An 18,361-nucleotide genomic window follows, 5' to 3' on the forward strand; every position below is an offset into this window, starting at 1 on the left:
AAAACAATGACTCATAAAATTTGCAGCCAGCAAATAGATGGGACTAGAAAAGATCATCCTGAGTGAGGTAACCCAGACCCACCCAGAAAGACAAACATATCCTCATAAGTGGATATTAGGTTTAAAGTAAAGGATAACCATGCCACAATCTATACCAGGCTTTTTCTTTTGGGCCACCAACCAGCTCCCAAATCATGACATGGAGACTTCTCATTAGTTATGAATGCTCGGTGTAGCTTAGGCTCGTTTTTTTTGGGGTTTTTTTGTTTGTTTGTTTGTTTTGTTTGTTTGTTTGTTTGTTTGTTTTGCTAGCTCTTCTAACTTAAATTAACTTGTTTCTTTTTATTTACTTTTTGCCTCCGGGCTTTGACCTTCTTTCTGTATGTCTTACTTTCACTGTTTGTCCATTCTGCTGGCTGGCGGCTGCCTGGCCCTGGGCATCTCCCTCATTCTCTCCTCTCCTCTCATTCTTCTGTCTTTCCTAAATTTCTCCTCCTATTTATTCTCTCTGCCTGCTAGCCTTACCTGCCCCTCTTCTACTTAGCTATTGGCTGTTCAGCTCTTTTTTAGACCAGTCAGACACCTTAGGTAGGCAAGATGAAACAGATGCAACACATCTTTACATAATTAAACACACACCCTTAAATCATTAAACAAATGCAGCATAAACAAATGTAACACACCTTTATATGGTTAAAATAATGTTCCACAACAGCAATCCACATACCCAAAGAAGCTAAGTAACAAGGAAGGCTCAAGGGGGTCAGGGGGGTGTACATGAATCTCACTATGAAGAGGAAATAGAGTAGACATCACAGTTGGACTTGGGGGAGAGGTCTAAATGAGGAAGGGCATGGGAACAGAAGGGATCAGGTTGGGGAGGATGGAGGAAGAGAGTACTGGGAAACATAACTGGAATTGGGGACATCTCTGGGATGAGTGGGTGCAATGGAAACTCCCAGGAATCTATGAGGGTGATCCTAGCTAAGACTCCTAGCAATGGGGGATACAGAGCCTGAACCAGCCATCTCCTATAACCAGACAAGACTTTCAGTGTAGGGATTGAGACTCCATCCCAGCCACATAAACTCTGGCCTATAATTTTCCCTACCTACAAGATATGCTGGGATAAAGGTGGTGCAGAAATTATGGGAGTGGCCAGCCAATAACCAGTCTAGCTTGAGACCCATACAATGAGAGGGAGCCCATCCCTGACAATGCCTGGAGGACCAGGACCCAGAGGCTGGACAACCCAGAGACCTAGGATAGAACCAAACATGACCAGCAAAAAAGAAGAAAAAAATCAATGAAATTATTCCTGATGATATTCTGCTATATTAATCAATCATTGCCAAGCCTAATTGTTAACAGAGAGGCTTCACCCAGCAACTGATGGAAACAGATGCAAAGACCCACAGCCAAACCTTAGGTGGAGCTTGGGAAATCCTATGGAAGATGGGGAGGAAGGATTATGGGAGCAATAGGGGCCAAGGACACCATGGGAAAACATACAGCATCAACTAGCTTGGGCTCATGGGGGCTCATGGGGGCTCATGGGGGCTCATGGGGGCTCATGGGGGCTCATGGGGGCTCGCTCATGGGGGCTCATGGGGGCACACAGGCCCTGAACAGACAACCAGAGAACTTGCATAGGACTGACCTGGGCTCTCTGCACATGTGTTGTAGTTGTGTGGCTTGGTCTTCTTGTGGGACTCCTGGCAGAGGGAGTGGGGGTGTCTCTGACTCCGTTGTCTGCTCTTGGGACCCTTTTCTCCTGCTGGGCTGCCTCATCCAGCGTTCATAGGAGGGAAAGAACCTAGTCTTGCTGTAACTTGATATCCCATGGCTGGCTGATATCCTGCACTTTTCAGGAGGGAAGGGAGAGGGCATTGATGGAGGGAGGAGGAGGAGGGAAGGACTGGGAAGAGAGGAGGGAGGGAGGGGAAACTGTGATGGGTCTAGGAAAAATTTGATTAATTAATAAAAAAAAATTAAGAAAAGAAAAAGACCAGAAGAAAGCAGAATAGTGGCATGTGCCTGTAGTCTCACATACTCAGAATGCCACGGCAGGGGAATTACTAGAACACAAGAGTTTGGGAAGAACTTAAAACACCTAGAGAGACTGTCCTGAGGGGCTGGAAGATGGTTTTATGCTTTGGGTTGTTACAGCTTAAAAGCATCTCTGACCACCTGACTTCAAGATGCATGTGATAAGGAAACAGACACTGGAGAAGGATGAGGTTGAGCTGTGTGGAAAGAGGCACACTGGCCTTTCAAGAAACATGTCTATGCTGTGATGAGCTCCTCTCATGGAAAGCTGTGCCCTGTAGGCAAGAAGGTTACCTTTCACATTAGAACCTACCTCTACCCTGAGTGCTCATTTGCAAGAGAATCTGGTGGGTGTTCAACAAATGTGTGTGTGTGTGTGTGTGTGTGTGTGTGTGTGTGTGTGTGTGTGTGTGTCTGTGATATAGTAGTGTACATGTTTGTGTCGTGGCGGAGGGAACAGAGGTTGGCATCAGGTGTCTTCCTCAATCTCCACATTATGTTTTGGTATGGGATCTGTCCTTGAACCTGAAGTTCACTGGTTCAGCTAGGCTGACTGGCTGTTGAGTTCTGGGAATCTATCTGTCTCTGTCTGCAGGTGCTGGGGATGTAGAGTGGTGCTGCTGGTCCAGGCTCTTACACAGACACCGGGGGACCAAACTCCAGCTCTCATGCTTGCAGAACCAGCACATTATCAAATAAGTTATTTCTCCAGCCCAGAGTCCGTTTTTGTTGTTGTTATTGTTGTTTTGGGTTTTTTTTTTTAACTTTGTGCATGTCTCAGTATTTTTTTAAACTGGATAATTGATCTATACCAAAATTTTTATCTGGGTGTGATTGTGTATGCCTACCATCCCAACACTTAGGCTGAGGTGGGAGGATCAGAAGTTTGAGGCCAGCTGGGGTCACATAAGGAAATTATCCACCTGCCAAAGGGTTTGCATACATTCCTGGTTCCATCACCCTGTCTGAGGTGCTGAGCACACCCATCTCCTCTCAAGTCTCCTTGAGCTCTTGTGGGGAACTCTGTAGAATGTTCTGTGTGTTAGGATTTTCGTATGTGTGTTAAGAAGTTCACTTGAAATCCATCTCTTTAACATATTTTAAAGTGCCCAAGCCATCGGATTGGGGATTTAGCTCAGTGGTAGAGCACTTGCGTAGCAAGCGTGAGGCCCTGGGTTCGGTCCTCAGCTCCAGAAAAAAAAAAAAAAAAGTGCACAATGTGGGACTGGAGAGATGGCTTGGTGGTTAAGAGCACTGGCTGCTCTTCCAGAGGACCCAGGTTCGATTTCCAACATTCACATGGTGGTTAACAACCAACTCCAACCCCGGTTCCTGGGGATCCAAAATCTCTTCTGATCTTCTCAGGCACCTGGGTACACGTGGTGCACAGACATACACACAGGTACACACACACACACACACACACACACACACACTAAATACAGTTTAAAAAATACAATACTGTATCATTGGCTTCAGAGACATCTTCTACAGCAGAGCTCTAGAACTTTTTATCTTCTGCAATAGAAACTTCATTCAACTGCCATCGTTCCCTCCTCCCAGCTCCTGCCTATCACCATTGTGTTACATGAACCAATGTTCTATGAATCATTCCAGATGTCTTATGTAGGTGAATACATTCCACTCTCCCTTACCTATGATGTTCATTCTGGACCAGTGATTCTGATTCTCTATCAATCTCTCTCAGAATCACACAGGACACTGAAAGCCCTCCTGCAACACAGAACACTTTGGATCTTCACATTATAAATCTCAATGGGGATTGAGGAGGTGACTCAGTGATTGCTACACAAGCCTGGGGACCTGAGTTCAAATCCCGAGCCCCACATTTAAAAAAAAAGCAGAGCATGGCTCACTGGGCCTTGGTGGCTCCTACCCTGCCTCCAGGTTCAATGAGAGACCCTGGCTCAAGGAAATAAAGCAGAGTGATACAACAGGATCCTCTGACCTCTGTGCACATGTACACACCACCACACAAACTCACACACGTAAATAAATAAATACATAAATCGCCTGGGGTGAGATCTTGCTAGGCAACTGTGTTGTGCAACTCTGATTAAAAACGACTGAATTCAAACTGACGAGCTGTGGCATCTAACCACTCCGACATAATCCAGTTTGGCTGGGATCCCAGCAGAGAGGTCAAAAAGGCTGATCAGTGGGGATTGGCCTAGTCAGGGCTGTCCCCAGGCAAGGCCCCATTAGCTATGGGGTAACGCACATTGTTCAAAGGACAAGGCACACATCACCAGGGCCAAAAGAACAATGAATACTCTCACTCCCAAAGGCAGAAACTGGTGTCCATGGCCGGTAGCTCTGGCTGACAGAATAAGATGTGAAGGCTTCAGTGAGTCAGATGGAGCAAGAGTGTGGAGTAAGCATGTGGCTGCTTAGAAATGCTCATTGGGGGGGGGGGGAGATGACGAGAGTATCTGTCTTTACTGGGAACTGAGTCTAGGCGGCTCAGACCAAGTGCTTCCTGCCCCAAGCTCGGGAGAAACCTCAGGCAAGATAGGTGCCTCATTGGATTTTCAGCCTCTCTTTCCATTCTTCACCAAGCACAACTGAGACTCTCTTTACTTGGAATTATTTAACGAACCATACTGGAAGACTTGGTCAACTACTCAGGGTAGCAGGGAGCATTGACTAGACCATAGTATCTCATAACACACATCAACGTGTGCCTGTGGGTTTTTATTTTAATCATATCAGACTATTGTTCTTTAAAATTTTAATTGGCATGTATTCATAGTACATGGTCCTGGGTTGCATAAGGACATTCTCATCTAAACATACACTTTGAGTATATTTCTCCCCTCCCCCCCCCCCTTACCTTCCTATTTCAAAGCTGCCACCTGCCCATTGGTTTTGTTTCCTTAGTGTCAGGGTTAGCGTTGTCAGATTGGTAGAATGGACACGTCTGTCAGAGATTATCTTTGTTATGTGGGAAGATTCATTTTAGCTGTGGGAGGGACCAATTCCTGGACAAGGGACCCTAGATTAAATAAAACGGGGAAAGCAAACTGAGCAAGCATCTGACTCTCCCTCTTGAGCTTGGATACAGAGGCAACGTATCCAGCTCCCTCAAGCTCTGACTTGTGCGGCACGCTGCCATAATGGACTGTATCCTGGTCAGCTTTCTATTGTTATGAGAAAACACCATGACCAAAAGCAACTTAGGGAGGAAAGGGTTTATTCCCGGTTACAGTTACAGTCCATCCATCACAAAGGGAACTGGGGCAGAATCAAAACAGGAACAGGGGTGAGGGAGTGGGGGTGGGCAGGAACTGATGCAGAGACCATGGAGGAATGTTGCTTATTGGCTTGTTCCTCATGGCTCCCTCAGCTTGCTTTCTTATATGATCCAGGATCAGCTGCCTAGAGGTGGCACCACCACCAGTAGGCTGGGCCCTCCCACATCGACCATTAGTTAAGCAATGTGCCACAGACTTGTCTAAGATCCATAAACTGGAGAAAACATTCAATGTCTGGGGCTGACTTAATTCACTTAATGTGATTTTATTTAGCCACATCCTTTTTCCTGCAAACAATATAACGTTGGTCTTTATGGCTGAAAAAAAATTCATTTTGTCTATAAGCCATATTTTCTTTATCCATACCTCTTGGGGGTTATTTATTTATTTTTATTTTTGCCAGATTCTCACTGCATAGCGCAGGCTGGCCTCAAATTCATGATCCTCCTGCCTCAGACTCCAAAGTGCTGTGATTACTCGTATATTCCATCACACTTTGCTCTTTTAAATTTATGTTAAACTTCATTTAATCAGGGAAAGAAGCACACTGGAGTCAAACTTAGGCCCTTGCAGAAGCAAAGCAAGTACTCTATCCACAGCCCTAGCAGTCTTTTCATTCTCTTGGAAGATAACCTAAACGATGGGACCAGAATGCAAAGCTCTATCTATGCCCCATATCCAACACCCAATGAGCAGCTTGGGAGCCAGAGAGCATGGAAGTCTACAGCTGTCTGTCCCACTTCCAGACGGCCACCTCAGGAGTCACTCCAGCATGGAGATGCCCCAAGGCTGTTCTCTTTGCTAGTTAGAAGAGTGGGAAGGATTTGGACATCAGGGCAACTTCTGGGGTATGTAAGGTTCACACTGGATATTCACCCTCATCCAGTCTTCAACTTTCCTCCATCTGTAAAGATGAAGACCGTTTCTCTTGGGAGTTAAACAACAACAACAAACCCTTAACTTTTGGCTATCAATAAGGACAAAGAAGTTGCTGGAGTTTGAAAAGTCATTTATTTGGGGGAAGAGGGGCACAGGCATGCTGCCAGAGGAGAACTTGGTTGGTAGGAGCTGGTCAAGCCCAGTGGGAAGCATCAGTGGTACAGCTCTTATCTAGCATTCGTGAATCCCTATTTTTAACCTCCAGTTCGAGGAGGACAGAGAGTGGAAGGATGGAGATGGGTCCGGGAATAAAGTACTTGTTGTGCTCCAAAACCAACCTGAGTTCAGATTCCCAGAACCCACATAAAGCTGGGTCCCAGTGCTCCTGAGATGGCGGGAGGGGGGAAATGGGGAACCCTTGGGTTGTGGGCTAGCTAGTTCAGCATGTTCAGCAGCAATCAAGAGACTTCGTCTCAAGCAAGGTGGAAGGCAAGGCTCATCAGCACCTGGAGTGGTCAGCTGACCTCTCTCCAGGAGGACACGCTCACACTTGCGCACACACATGAACACAGGATTTTTTTTTAATGGAGTCTAGGTGTGGTACTGTATGTCTATAATTCCAACACTTGGGAGACAGAGACAGGAAGATCAGAAATTGGATGCCAGCCTGAGCTATGTATATATTACATTACTCTGGAGAGAGAGAGAGAGAGAGAGAGAGAGAGAGAGAGAGAGAGAGAGAGAGAGAGAGAGAGAGAGAGAGAGAACACTAAACCAACAACAAAGTCTATTAATTTAAAATTAACACATTTTACTATTTCCCAAATGTATAAAGTTGACAATCTGTTGTGTCCTGTTGAAAGGAAAATACAGGTTCTGCGGGGGTGGGGGGTGGGGGGTGGCAACAGGTTCACCGGCCACGAATCTCAGCTAAAGACAAGGTGACTGACTCACCAAGTGAAGGCGCTGACATGCCTAAGGACCGGAGTTCAATCTCTGGAGGCTGGAAGAGCCCGACTCCTGCCAGGTTTTCCTTTACCCTCTACATGTGTGCACTCCTGCACACACACACACACACACACACACACACACACACACACACACACACACGCTTAAAAAGAAAACCGACACGTGTGCCTGCAAAAGGCCCAGAAATGAGTCTCGTCAGTGTATGTCAACCAGGTTTTATTGTTCTAGCAACTGCGAAATCTACACATTTCGGAAAGGCATATCCTGTTTAAAAGCTTGCATAGCTTCTTCCCAGGTCAATTGAGAGAGACAATTATACAGAACACGAAGAAATCAATCACACATTGAAAGGCCCCAAACCAATGAACAATTAAACCCAATCTATACAGCTTTCTTCTATTTTTAGGCTCCCTTATACTTATTAAATAAATAAATAGCACATCTGCTATCAAAATAATAAAAAAATAAATTTCAAGTATTACAAATGAAAATATCATTGGTGTGGTTCCAACAGTTTTTCTTCTCCCCACAGATGAAGGGTGTTGCCCACGGCTGAAGGGAACAGGAGAAATTTACCCCCAAAAACAAATATGCAAAGTTAAAAACATTGGTCCCCATTTTATTTTGTTGTTTTGGGTGGGAGTGTGGAAGTTCTGTGAGTGATGCCGCCCCATTCATCCAGTCACTGTGTTTCAAATCAAGCTGTGTCCCACCCCTTCAAGGTCTCCTGAGCCTGCTCTTAGCCACAGATCTTCACAGAGTGTGAAGTCACATCAGGCAAAGCTTTCGCTTGGTGGACTGACTTCAGTCACAGGTGACCACCCCTACCTGTGTTAGCCTTAAGTGTCTCTTTTATGTGCTAAGAGTTGGTTCTGTAACTAGAGAGTAGATATGCTCAGAAGGGAGGGGAACACCTAAAACTACCTTCAAGCTCAAAGCCACACTACCAGGCATGGTGGCTCATGCTTATAACACCCCAATGCTGGACTTGGGAGGCTGAGACAGGGGGACCGCCGTAAGTCTGAGGCTAGCTTGAGTTACATAGTTAAGATCCTGTCCATGCCCCAAATGCAATGCCGCAGGCCCCCGGGTCTAAACGTATTACCAGCCTGTGCACACCTGGGCACTGCATGTATCCTTACCAAGACTCAAGTCGCTAAGAGGAGGAAACAGTCCAAGTCTTATGTACATCGTCCTCTGGCGACCACAGGTTTAAAGGGTAGTGGGCTGGACTGAGAACTTGAGTGGTTAGCTGTGAAAGACACAAAGTGACTTTAAAGCCTCTGAAGCAAGTCCTTGTGTCCCCCCAGGACCTGTCTCCTGAGCTGGGGACGACAGGATTCCCCAGGACTCACAGGCAGAGACAGAAAGGAAAGGGACCTTCGGCCCAGCTGTGGGGCATCCTTATAAAGGCTCCTTTGGGCAAAAAAACCCACTGAGTTTCCAAAAGGTTTCTTCCAGGCTCAGGCTGGCCTCTCCTCCCCCCAGAACTTGGGTGGACAAAGGGGGAGGACAAAAGCAATAGGTAGTCACATCAGCACTGCTTTCAGCCCATGCACAACTGTCTCGGACATCATGAAGCCAACATGGACGAGTGTCTGCTCTTGGGAACCCCTGGAGATGTCCAGCAGGGTGGTATGGGGCCTACAACGGATACTAGGCTAAACCAACATGGAGGCAGTCGAGGAGCATGCGGCCTGGAACGAGCCTCTCGTGGGCCACCGCCCCCTTCTTGGGAAATCTGAGTGAAGTTGGAGTCGAAGGCTCTGGGCCTCCCCATCTCACAGACACTCCAGCTCCTTCCATTCACAGCTCCAAGCCTCCAAGGGCCAACACCCTGCCATCTAAGTTCCTGAAGGGAAATGTGACTTTCAGGTCACACTTCTGCCCAAAAAGAAAAAAGTGAAGGAAGGGAGGGGAGAGAGGGAGGGAGGGAGGAAAGTGCAAAACAAACAGCCAGCCACAGGGTTTGCTCAGGTAACTCCAGGCCCAGGGTGGAGAACAGAAGCCCTGGGAAGAGGGGGCCCTGGTGATTTTTTTTTTTTCAGCAAAATGCTTCCTTCTGCTGATGCAATCCCGAGACCTAGAAGGCATGTGGGCTTGTGGAGGAGCCAGGGCATGTCATTGCTCAGCTGACCAGTGAGCCTCAGCTCAGGAACTCCTCAGAAGGAGAACTGCCACACCCAGGGCAGCATGTGTCCAAGTCCCTTATCTTTGAGGCCTCTTCCCAGGCCAAGATGTATAAAAGCCACGTGAGTGTTTGAACATCCCTGAGCCTCTGGCAGCGGGGGGGGTCTAACTCACTCTGAATTTCAGGATTCTCTGCCAGTCTCGTCTCCCAGCTATCAGCATGCCAGGCCAGGATCCAGAGAAACAAAACAAAACAGCATGGTGCCATTCGGTACCCCCGCTTAGGGGCCTGATGCCATCATCTTTTCTAGAACTATAGTCCTCCCCATGCTTCAGAAGAGTCTGTGAGGTCAGACACCCTGGAAGTCCCAGGAGAACAAAGTGTGGGGAGGTCTGCAGCTTTGCCATGGGAAGCCGGGATCTGTACAACTTCCTAGTTGTCTCTGGCACCCCGGCGTCTCAGGGGGTGCTCCTACTTTTCACCCAGCAGACCTCCATTCTCCCCGAGTCCAGAAGTCCTTGGGGTCGCTTGGACTCAGGTAGATGAGTGGGCACAAGGAGGCCGTAGAAACGGAATGGAACCCACACTTCAGCTTGATTGCCTCTGGGAAAGGTCAGCGCCGCTCGGGGGGCTCTTCATGTTCTGTTTTCAGGAGAGAGAGGAAGGGAGAGTCAGGACCGCGTTCTGACTGTGCTTCTAGAGCAGAAGGCTCAAAGCCATGCCACAAGACACCCTCCTCCCTCCGTTCCCCAAAAGAACACACCCCTGGCAGAGGATGATCACAAAACATGTAGAGGAGCCCAAGTAGGTCTCAGAAGATGACAGAAAATACCCCAGGTTACAGAAGAAACCGGAGACAGGGGCCAGGAGTCTGCTTGGCACTGGGCTAGATTCCAGCCAGAAGGGCATGGAGAAGTCAGGCATGTGACTTGGGAGCCTGCAGCTCCAGGGGTCAGACAATGCTGCTTAGAGAGGACAAGATAGGAAAGCCATGCACCCTCCCCTTTAGGAACTGAGGGCCACTCTCCGTGCCACATGGCCGTCTCACATTGGTCACAGCCAGGTCAAGATCAGCTGGGACTGTCCGGAAAAGCAGAGCTCCTCTCTGGAATCGGCTAACAGAGCCTTGTACTCAGCTACATGGGGGTCCCAAGTCTGGGCACAGAGCTCCACAGAACGCAAGAGACAGTGGGATGCCTGGCCATCCAACGCAGGCCCAGCGGAGGCTGTCATTCAAGTCTGCCAGGCCTTAACCCGCCTACCCCTAGCAAGAAGTCTCACAAGGCATTAGCTGGTATCAAGTTCCCTTTTAAAGTGTTCTTAAGTCACCTGCCTTGAATACTACCACTGGCCAGCAGCCATCTCTCCCCTAAAACCTCCATATCTAACCCTTCAAAAAAGAAATGTTCGATAAAAGTATTCCACTTGGGCCCTCAAAACTCCAGGGGCAGGATCATGGAGAGATGGATTTCAGGCAGGCAGGGTGCAAGAACTACTCTCAGGCCACAGAATAAAGGAGCCTAACTGTGGATGTCTAGATAAGGGACACTAAGTTCTGAGCTGACTGAGACTCGGGGATCCAGGCAGTAGTGCCCTGTGTAAAATAGGGGTTCTTCTGGTAGTGCCCTGGAGTGTGTGTGTGTGTGTGTGTGTGTGTGTAAAGAGAGCCCCAGCCACATAGTGGGATCAAAGAGGGAAGGGTTATCATTCCTCCTACCACACCACAGGCCCAGGGCCTCCAGCATTCACACATGATGACAATGTAACAGTCACAATGAGGAGCTACATGGTGAGTCATGTCCACATCGTTCCCTCAGGGGCCCCTGACTCGGAACACACAGAGGCAGAGATGGATGGGCAAGGACCCCACATCAATGGCACTGCTTGAAAGACCACTGAGCACCGACACATGAGCCACATACTCCACAATGGCCAATCTGTACACAAGCCACAGTGCCCTTCGGCTGAAAGCCATGACTCAGATGCAGGAGGAAACAGAGGGACATGCACCAGCTCAATTACCTTTCCCAGGTTAGTAAGGAGAAAACTTTGAAAAAATGTGACAGACAGTTCGTCTTTCAAGCATAGCGGGGAAGAGAAAAACAAAACAGGTTGGAAAAGGAGAAAACAAAACCGACTTTCGTCTTTTCTGTTTGGTTTTTGAGATAAGGTCTCATTTGGCCCAGGCTGGCCTCAAACACTCTATGTAGTGTAGATGACCTTGATTTTCTGATTCTCCTGCCTCCTCCTGAGTGCTGGGATTATAGATGCATTCCACCACAACTCAGGGCCTCTTGCAGGCTAGGCAAACCCTCTACCAACTGAGCTACATTGCCAGCCTTAGTGGCCTCTTCATTTTAGTGTGCATCTGTGATTTTTAAAATGGAAGAGGCACTGAAAAATGGCAGGGGGTCCCTTGATCCCAACAGTTCCCAGGAAGATACCAAGAACAGAGAGCAGTGTCTGGGTATCATTCAGTTTTACCAGGAGACCAAGACGACAGGCATCATGCCTTTGGGGTGTCTCAGCTCAAGTCTGAGTGCTCTGGCTGCTCTGAGAAGTGAAAATCCAGTGGCACAGGGCAGAGGGCACAAAGGACCACCTAACTGCACACTCAAAGCTAGAGGCCAGAAGTGGTGATACTCTAGCCACCGCCCATCAGGCCCCTCCTAGGTGCCAGATATTTGCCATGAGTTATATGCATGATGAAGTTCAAGTCAGAAAACTGGTTTAACTTCCCTGATGTTCCAAAGACTGTGGCAAAGTTGGTTTGATCTGGCTTTTAAAATAAATCCTGGAAGCCAGGTAAGTTGGTGCATGCATACCTGTAATTCAAACACTCAGAGAGTGAGACAGGAGGATTGCTTTGAGTTTGAGGCCTGGGGTACACAGTAGGTTCCAGGCTAGATAAGACAACTAAGATGATACTATTTCAGTAAGACAATAATTGATTAATTTTGGTCACAGGATTGGGCTGGGCTAGATTCTGGGTCTCCAGAATAGAATCTGACCATAGCAGGGGTGATGAGTCTGTAGACTACATTTTTGCTTAACTAAAGAGATTCCAGCCAAAAGCACTATTAGATTCACATTAGAAACGAACAAGCTGAACCACAGGTCCCAACCCAAAGGTTCTGCAAGGAGAACCCTTGGTCCTCAAGCAGTCCACAATAGACACTGGATGGTGAGCATATGGTCCCTTTCTGAGAGGGCAGTTAACAGCCAGGCCTGCCCTCTCCCTTGGGAAGTGGCTGCAAGGGACACTGTGGGAGTTAGTTAACCCACAGGCCAGATGCTGCCCATGGTACCCCTCAGGCTTCAAGAACCAGATAGAAAAACAGCACCTGGGCTTTTCCAAGAAGCTTGCAGGGAGGAAGACACTAGCTTTCTAGGGCCCAACGTCTGTTTGAGGCCTGGCCCCATGCCTACCAGTTGGTGGGTGTGCCGGTCACTTGACCTTACTTGTTAGACAGGGTGAGGATTGCCCTGCCCATCTCTTATTTAAGGGCCAGAGATACAAAGGATGGGCCGTCCCGTTCTCTGTGAGTTACACAGCTCTCCTAAATGCCCGCCCACACCTGTTTCTCAAGCTTGACTGGCAGCAGTCGGGGCTGTGGATTCAGGGGCGTGGGATCCCAAGTACAGTTTCTATACGGACGTCTCCAGAGACTGTCCCTTGGCAGGGCGGACAGGCACACCTCCAGGCCATCAAGATAGATTCCCATGTTTGTTTGCTTTTTTCTATTAGGCTCTGGATAAATATTGCTTTTAGAATAAAAGGATGCTCCTCTGGGAAAGGGAGTGAAAAAAAAAAGACAGCAATCACTAGTTTCACTCGTCATCAGAATCTGACCCCAAATGGGAAACAAAATCATGTGAAGCCCCAGCCTAGGACCATTTAAGACACAACCTAGAACCCCAAGAGGGACTGGGGAGCAGCACCCCATGGCTGACGGCACTGGAGTGGGCTGAACAGTGTTAGTTTGGCCACAACACACCCCCTTTCTGCACCCCTTCTCTGTAAACTTTGGGAATTATCTCCTCCCATCTCTTTCTCTTCTGTGGACAACCTCGGAGTCTACCCAAACTGTCCTCGCCCTAAATACTTCAGCAGGCAGGAGACAAACTGGCAACAAGCAAGAGTGAATGCAAGTGACAGAATTATTGAGCAGGAAATACTTACAGACAGGCTTTCCCTAGCAAAGGCTGCAGGGAGACAAGGTAAGGGGAGAGAAAAAAAATCAGTCAGGAGGCCAGATGGCAGCTGGTGAGATGAGCCCCCCCCACCTCCCATGTCTGACCCGGCCAATAGATCCCAGACATCTGTTCCTGAGGATCTGGCAATCCTGAAGGGCTGTCCTAATAAATTCAGAAGCATCTGTGAAGGGGGAGATAAGGCTGGGTGCTTGCCAGAATCCTCCATGACCAGATCAAGGGTAGCTCTGGATGTCCCTGCCCCAGGCCCAGGTTAATGTCCTTGATCTTTCAAGCTAGTGAAATCTTGCTGGGTTCTGTTTATTTTTACTCTGATAATCTGGCTGCTGTGTGAAAAGGTGGCAATACTGGCGGCCTGGTCCTGTGTATGTATGTACACACGTACTGTGCCCACATGCATCCACGTACAGGGATGCAGATGAACACAAGCCTCACATGAAGGGATGTGAAAGGACAACCTTGGATGTCAATCCTCAGCAGCCTGCCACCTTTTGCTTAAAGGAGCTCTCCTACTGCAATCCTGGGATTTCACCACGGAGGCCAGGCTAGCTGGCCTGTGAGCCTCCAGGGATCCACCTGTTCCTGCCTCTCCTCTCACCAGTGACTTTACAGGCATGTCCCTCTGCTCTCAGCTTTTTGCCTGCGTTCTGGAGATCTGACCTTGGGTCGCCACAGTTGCATGGAAAGAGCTGTATCAATCCAGCTGCCTCTCCAGCTCTAGACTATTTCTAAGGGGGGAGGTATGCTGGTTGAGGAGAGGGAATAGGCTCTTCTGTGGGAATCTCAGCTTTTTTCTGTCAGAGAGGGGATAGCAAAGGAGTTAGCTCTGGAGTAAGGAGACATCACTCCCATGCTACGTTACAGACTCCTGACTGGGAATTGCTATTCACAAATGTACACAGGCCTGGAACATTTTACAATTTCTTTTACTCTGTCTGATTCTGCTGAATGAAGAATAAGAGCCATAACCTCGGAAAGGACAGATAGAGTCACTGTTGACCAGGAAAGACCTTCAGAGAGGGCATCTCATGTCCTGCCCAATGCATGTACACACTCTATACAAATGCACGTATACACACACACTATACACCCACAAAAACTGTCTACTGCACATCACACATACAGCCCACCCCAAACACAGGCACACATCCTCACGTGCAAACGCAAACACAGTCCCAGATCTGGGGATCGTCTCTCCCCTGTTCACTCTTCCCTGTAGGGAGTAATTAAAGCAAAATCACTGACTTGTCCGGGCAGCTGCGTGGGCACTTCCGGGGGCAGGCAGCTGGGCAGGGCAGCAGAAGTGGAAGCCACATGCTCCTCAAAGCTGTTGATGCGAGGCTTTTTGGTGGGCTCAGGGCTGGCTAGTGGCGTGACACTATTGCGTCTCATGAGCGGGTTAGGTCCCTTCTTTGCATCCTAAGCAGACAAAGACAAAAGAGAGAAGGCGACAGTTACAAGGAGTGGGTGGGGAGGGACAAAAGCCACACACACACACACACACACACACACACACAGTCCTCTGGTGATCTGTACAAGCACCACCAGAGGGACACCCAGGTGAGTGGCCTTGCCCCTGAGCTGTTGCTGCCACAGAACTTCTCGCTATGTGCAAAGCAGGGGAGGAAACAGATCATTACAACCACAGCAGAGAAGGGGGTCAGAGAAAAGATCCTTACTCCCAGCCACCCCACCCACAGAGGGCCCAGGAGAGATGGTTGGCTCCAAGATCACGGGTGTGGGAGGGGAAACGTGTCAGGGCCTACTCCCTTCCATCTGGGTCTGCGGCGCACACAAGCACCCATGGAATACATTGTGCTCCCCAAAACAGTACCCAGCCTCAGCCTAGGAGGTAGAGCAGGAGACCAAAGGTGCAGGAACCAGACAGTGGTCTGTCAGCCAGGGCGAACTGCCAACCTTCCAGTAGAGGATGACGAAACAGAAGAGTAGGCTTCTGGGGTCCATGGCATGGCCCAGCACCTCAAAGCCCAGGGCAGCTTCAGTCCCAGCACTCAGCAAGGAGGTATTCTGAGGGCCTTGGAGGCCATCTCTTGTCTAAACCCAGCATCGGAGCTGTCCTCATTCAGCTCAATGAGCTCCAGAGGGCTGGGGCCAGGAGACAGGGCGAGGCAGCCCAGGGACACAGTCCTCTTCCAGTGCCGTCCACAGTGCAAGCTGGGCAGTACGTCAACTGGCTGGCCCCCATGGACCCTTCCTACCAAAGTCTGACGGCCAAGCTCCTTGGGAATGGGGAAGTCACCTGTTTTGCGGACTCCACAGACAGAAAGTCAAGTTCGGTGTAAGAGGAAGGTCTGACTACACTGGCATAGTGGTGTGTTTTGACCGCCTGCATAAAGCAAATTTAAACCCACTTTCACAACACAGACCTGGACAGATAAGCCATCTGCCCAGTAAGGAATCCAACACAACCACACACACCCTCCCCGCAAAAATCTCAGACCTCCCTGATATGGAATACAATAACAGCAGCTGGGTACTCAAGTCTCCGAAGACCATTCCTCGGCAGCCGGTAGGATTCCCGCCTCTAGCCTGCTTCCTATCAACCTTTGCTAACTGTGAACTTGATGCATGCAGATGGTGCAGTTGACTGCCTAGTCCTGTCTGAGCCAGGCTCCTGGTACCTGAGAAGACACAGCTTTTGCTGCCGAAAGAGGCAACAGCTACTGCACTAGGGTAATATTTGAGAGAAGGAAGTAACTCCCTGTTTAACTCACTCTTCCCAGTCAAGTAAAAATGGGGGCAAGGGAGAGGGAGAGAGAGAGAGAGACAGAGACAGAGAGACAGAGACAGAGAGACAGAATGAGAGAGAGGACAGAAAGAACAGGACAGACCCATGAAGTCACAGGAAAGACAGGCTAGGAACAGAGGTTTGGAACATGGTAGCTGGCCAGTGAGCATCAAAGAAACTCAGTGAGAACCCTCTAGAAGAAAACCAGAGCCAGAGTTTCCCATGGGTCCCATGAACCTGAGCCGAACTCACCTCTGATCTCTCCCGGTGTGTGCTCACTGATTCCACATTCAAGTAGATGGACTCCACACGGCACCCTGGAGGTGAAAGGCGGGAAAGATGGCTTCTGTTAGAGAGATCGTCCTCATCGGCAGCCCCACAGCCCCAAGGGGACCTCAGGGTCGAGGCCCAGCCGGGGCTGCTACTCACCATAGGCCACAGGTGTCAGTTTCAGGACGGTGTGAAGGGGACACTTCAGGTATGGCATCTCCTCTGAAATGAGACATATGTCATCGCAGTTAAATAAGAGCCTTGAAGCAAAAGGAGACACTCAGGGGGCATCCCTGGGCTCATTGTGAGAGCCTCACGCCTAACCCAAGGGCCCTTGGTCACATGGAGGCTTGAGGGTTCTCAGGCTGGTTTATGACATGACGACGCCCACTGAGCGCCACACAGTTCAGTAGGGAGCAGGTACAGACCCCTCAGCGGGCTGTGAGGCAGATCCATATTCAGATACAAAGTAAGAAAAAGATGGGTCCCCTCCCACTTGCACCCAAGGGCCCATTTCCTCCTCCATTCCCGGGCACGGCTTGCCCTCCATACCTGCACTCTTGTCGAGGAAGTAGGCTAGTAGGCAGCGTAGGACAGCCTGGTGACAGATGACCAACACATTCTCTTGGCGTTCTAGTTCCATGATCACAGGCTCCAGGCGCTGGACAAGGTCCTGGTAGGACTGAGGACAAAGGGGTGGGACAGCACGTTAGGAGAGGGTAGGCAGGGAAGAGTCCTGCATCCCTTGCGCCTTCCTCGTAGACCAGCTTACAGCCCACCCCACCCCACCCACATGCAGCCATCCACCCTTCCTAAGCGTTCAGCTCTGCCTTTAATGAAATACTCCTAGGAAACATGAGGGAAGCCTACAATCCTGTCTGTCTGAACTCCTTCCTCTTGAACGCGGGAGAAAGACTCTATCATGGACAATTACTCAGGCAGCCATTGAAAGAAATGAAGTCCCAGCACATGCCACAGCCTGAGAGAACCTCAAAAATCTGTTATGTCGGTCAAGTGGATGGAAGACATCAAGCATCACCATCTGCATACACCAAAGGATGCCTTCAGTGCACCGTCCAGAACAGGCAACTCTAGATACAAGGAGTTTGTGGTCACCAGAGCTAGGAGCTCGGGGATGTTAGACGGGCGGCTAACATGTCTGCCATTTCCTTTTGGAATACGGGTGGTGCGTGTCTGTAATCCTCAGCACTCAGAAGGCCGAAGCAAGAGGACAGCCATGAACCCAAGGCAGCCTGGACCACACATTGAAGATCCTGGTTCAAACCACAGACACGTAGCCAGGTATGGTGGCGCACATCTGTGCCGCCAGCACTGGGGAGGACCGTAAGCAAGGTACTTCTGAGCTACACAAGGAGCGCAAAGCTGCAACATTAAAAAAGCAGCCCAAGTCCTCCTCACGCTGCACTGTCCGTGCTTTTTCTCCTTCTAACCAGAGTTACGGTGAGTGGAGACCAGAGTGAAACCAGAAGGCAGCATGGTGGCCCACTAGGCGTGGGAACTTGACAAGGGCTCAGGACACCCACTAGGTGTCCACACAGCCACCTGGCTGAACTCCCAGAGTACCACATGGCTCAGCAGACTTCATTCCAACTCAAGAGCAGCTGCCAGCTCAGCCATTCTCTCTACCAACATCGGCCCAGACCCGGGACAAGCCATCTAACGTGACATCCGCACAGCCAGCCTATCTACCATGTCTCCTGGCACCCAGGAAAAAGCTTTGGTCTGGAGTGAATCACCAGCCATCCTCTTTGCTCTCTCCCACATCACACACATCATTAGACAGATACACAAGAGTTCTCGTTC

At 49.3% G+C, this 18,361-nt stretch overlaps 1 protein-coding gene across 9 annotated transcripts in view; it reads right to left on the reverse strand.

Moving 5' to 3' along the window:
* Nucleotides 1-7,371: 7,371 nt before the first annotated feature.
* Pfkfb3 (6-phosphofructo-2-kinase/fructose-2,6-biphosphatase 3) overlaps nucleotides 7,372-18,361 on the reverse strand; it is an 85,504-nt gene continuing 74,514 nt past the window's right edge. For 2 of the 9 annotated variants that reach the window (XM_076572833.1, XM_006990184.4), the window contains 7 exons: nucleotides 17,090-17,219; nucleotides 16,697-16,759; nucleotides 16,520-16,584; nucleotides 15,779-15,865; nucleotides 14,764-14,937; nucleotides 13,487-13,509; nucleotides 7,372-9,945 (listed from right to left, as the gene is read on the reverse strand). In XM_076572833.1, coding sequence (XP_076428948.1) covers nucleotides 9,939-9,945; nucleotides 13,487-13,509; nucleotides 14,764-14,937; nucleotides 15,779-15,865; nucleotides 16,520-16,584; nucleotides 16,697-16,759; nucleotides 17,090-17,219 — 549 coding nt within the window. In that variant the 3' untranslated portion in view covers nucleotides 7,372-9,938. The other 7 variants (XM_076572832.1, XM_006990183.4, XM_076572835.1 and 4 more) reach the window with 5 other exon arrangements.

The sequence above is a fragment of the Peromyscus maniculatus genome, chromosome 5 (assembly GCF_049852395.1).
Source record: "Peromyscus maniculatus bairdii isolate BWxNUB_F1_BW_parent chromosome 5, HU_Pman_BW_mat_3.1, whole genome shotgun sequence".
In the NCBI taxonomy this organism is placed as follows: Eukaryota; Metazoa; Chordata; class Mammalia; order Rodentia; family Cricetidae; genus Peromyscus; species Peromyscus maniculatus.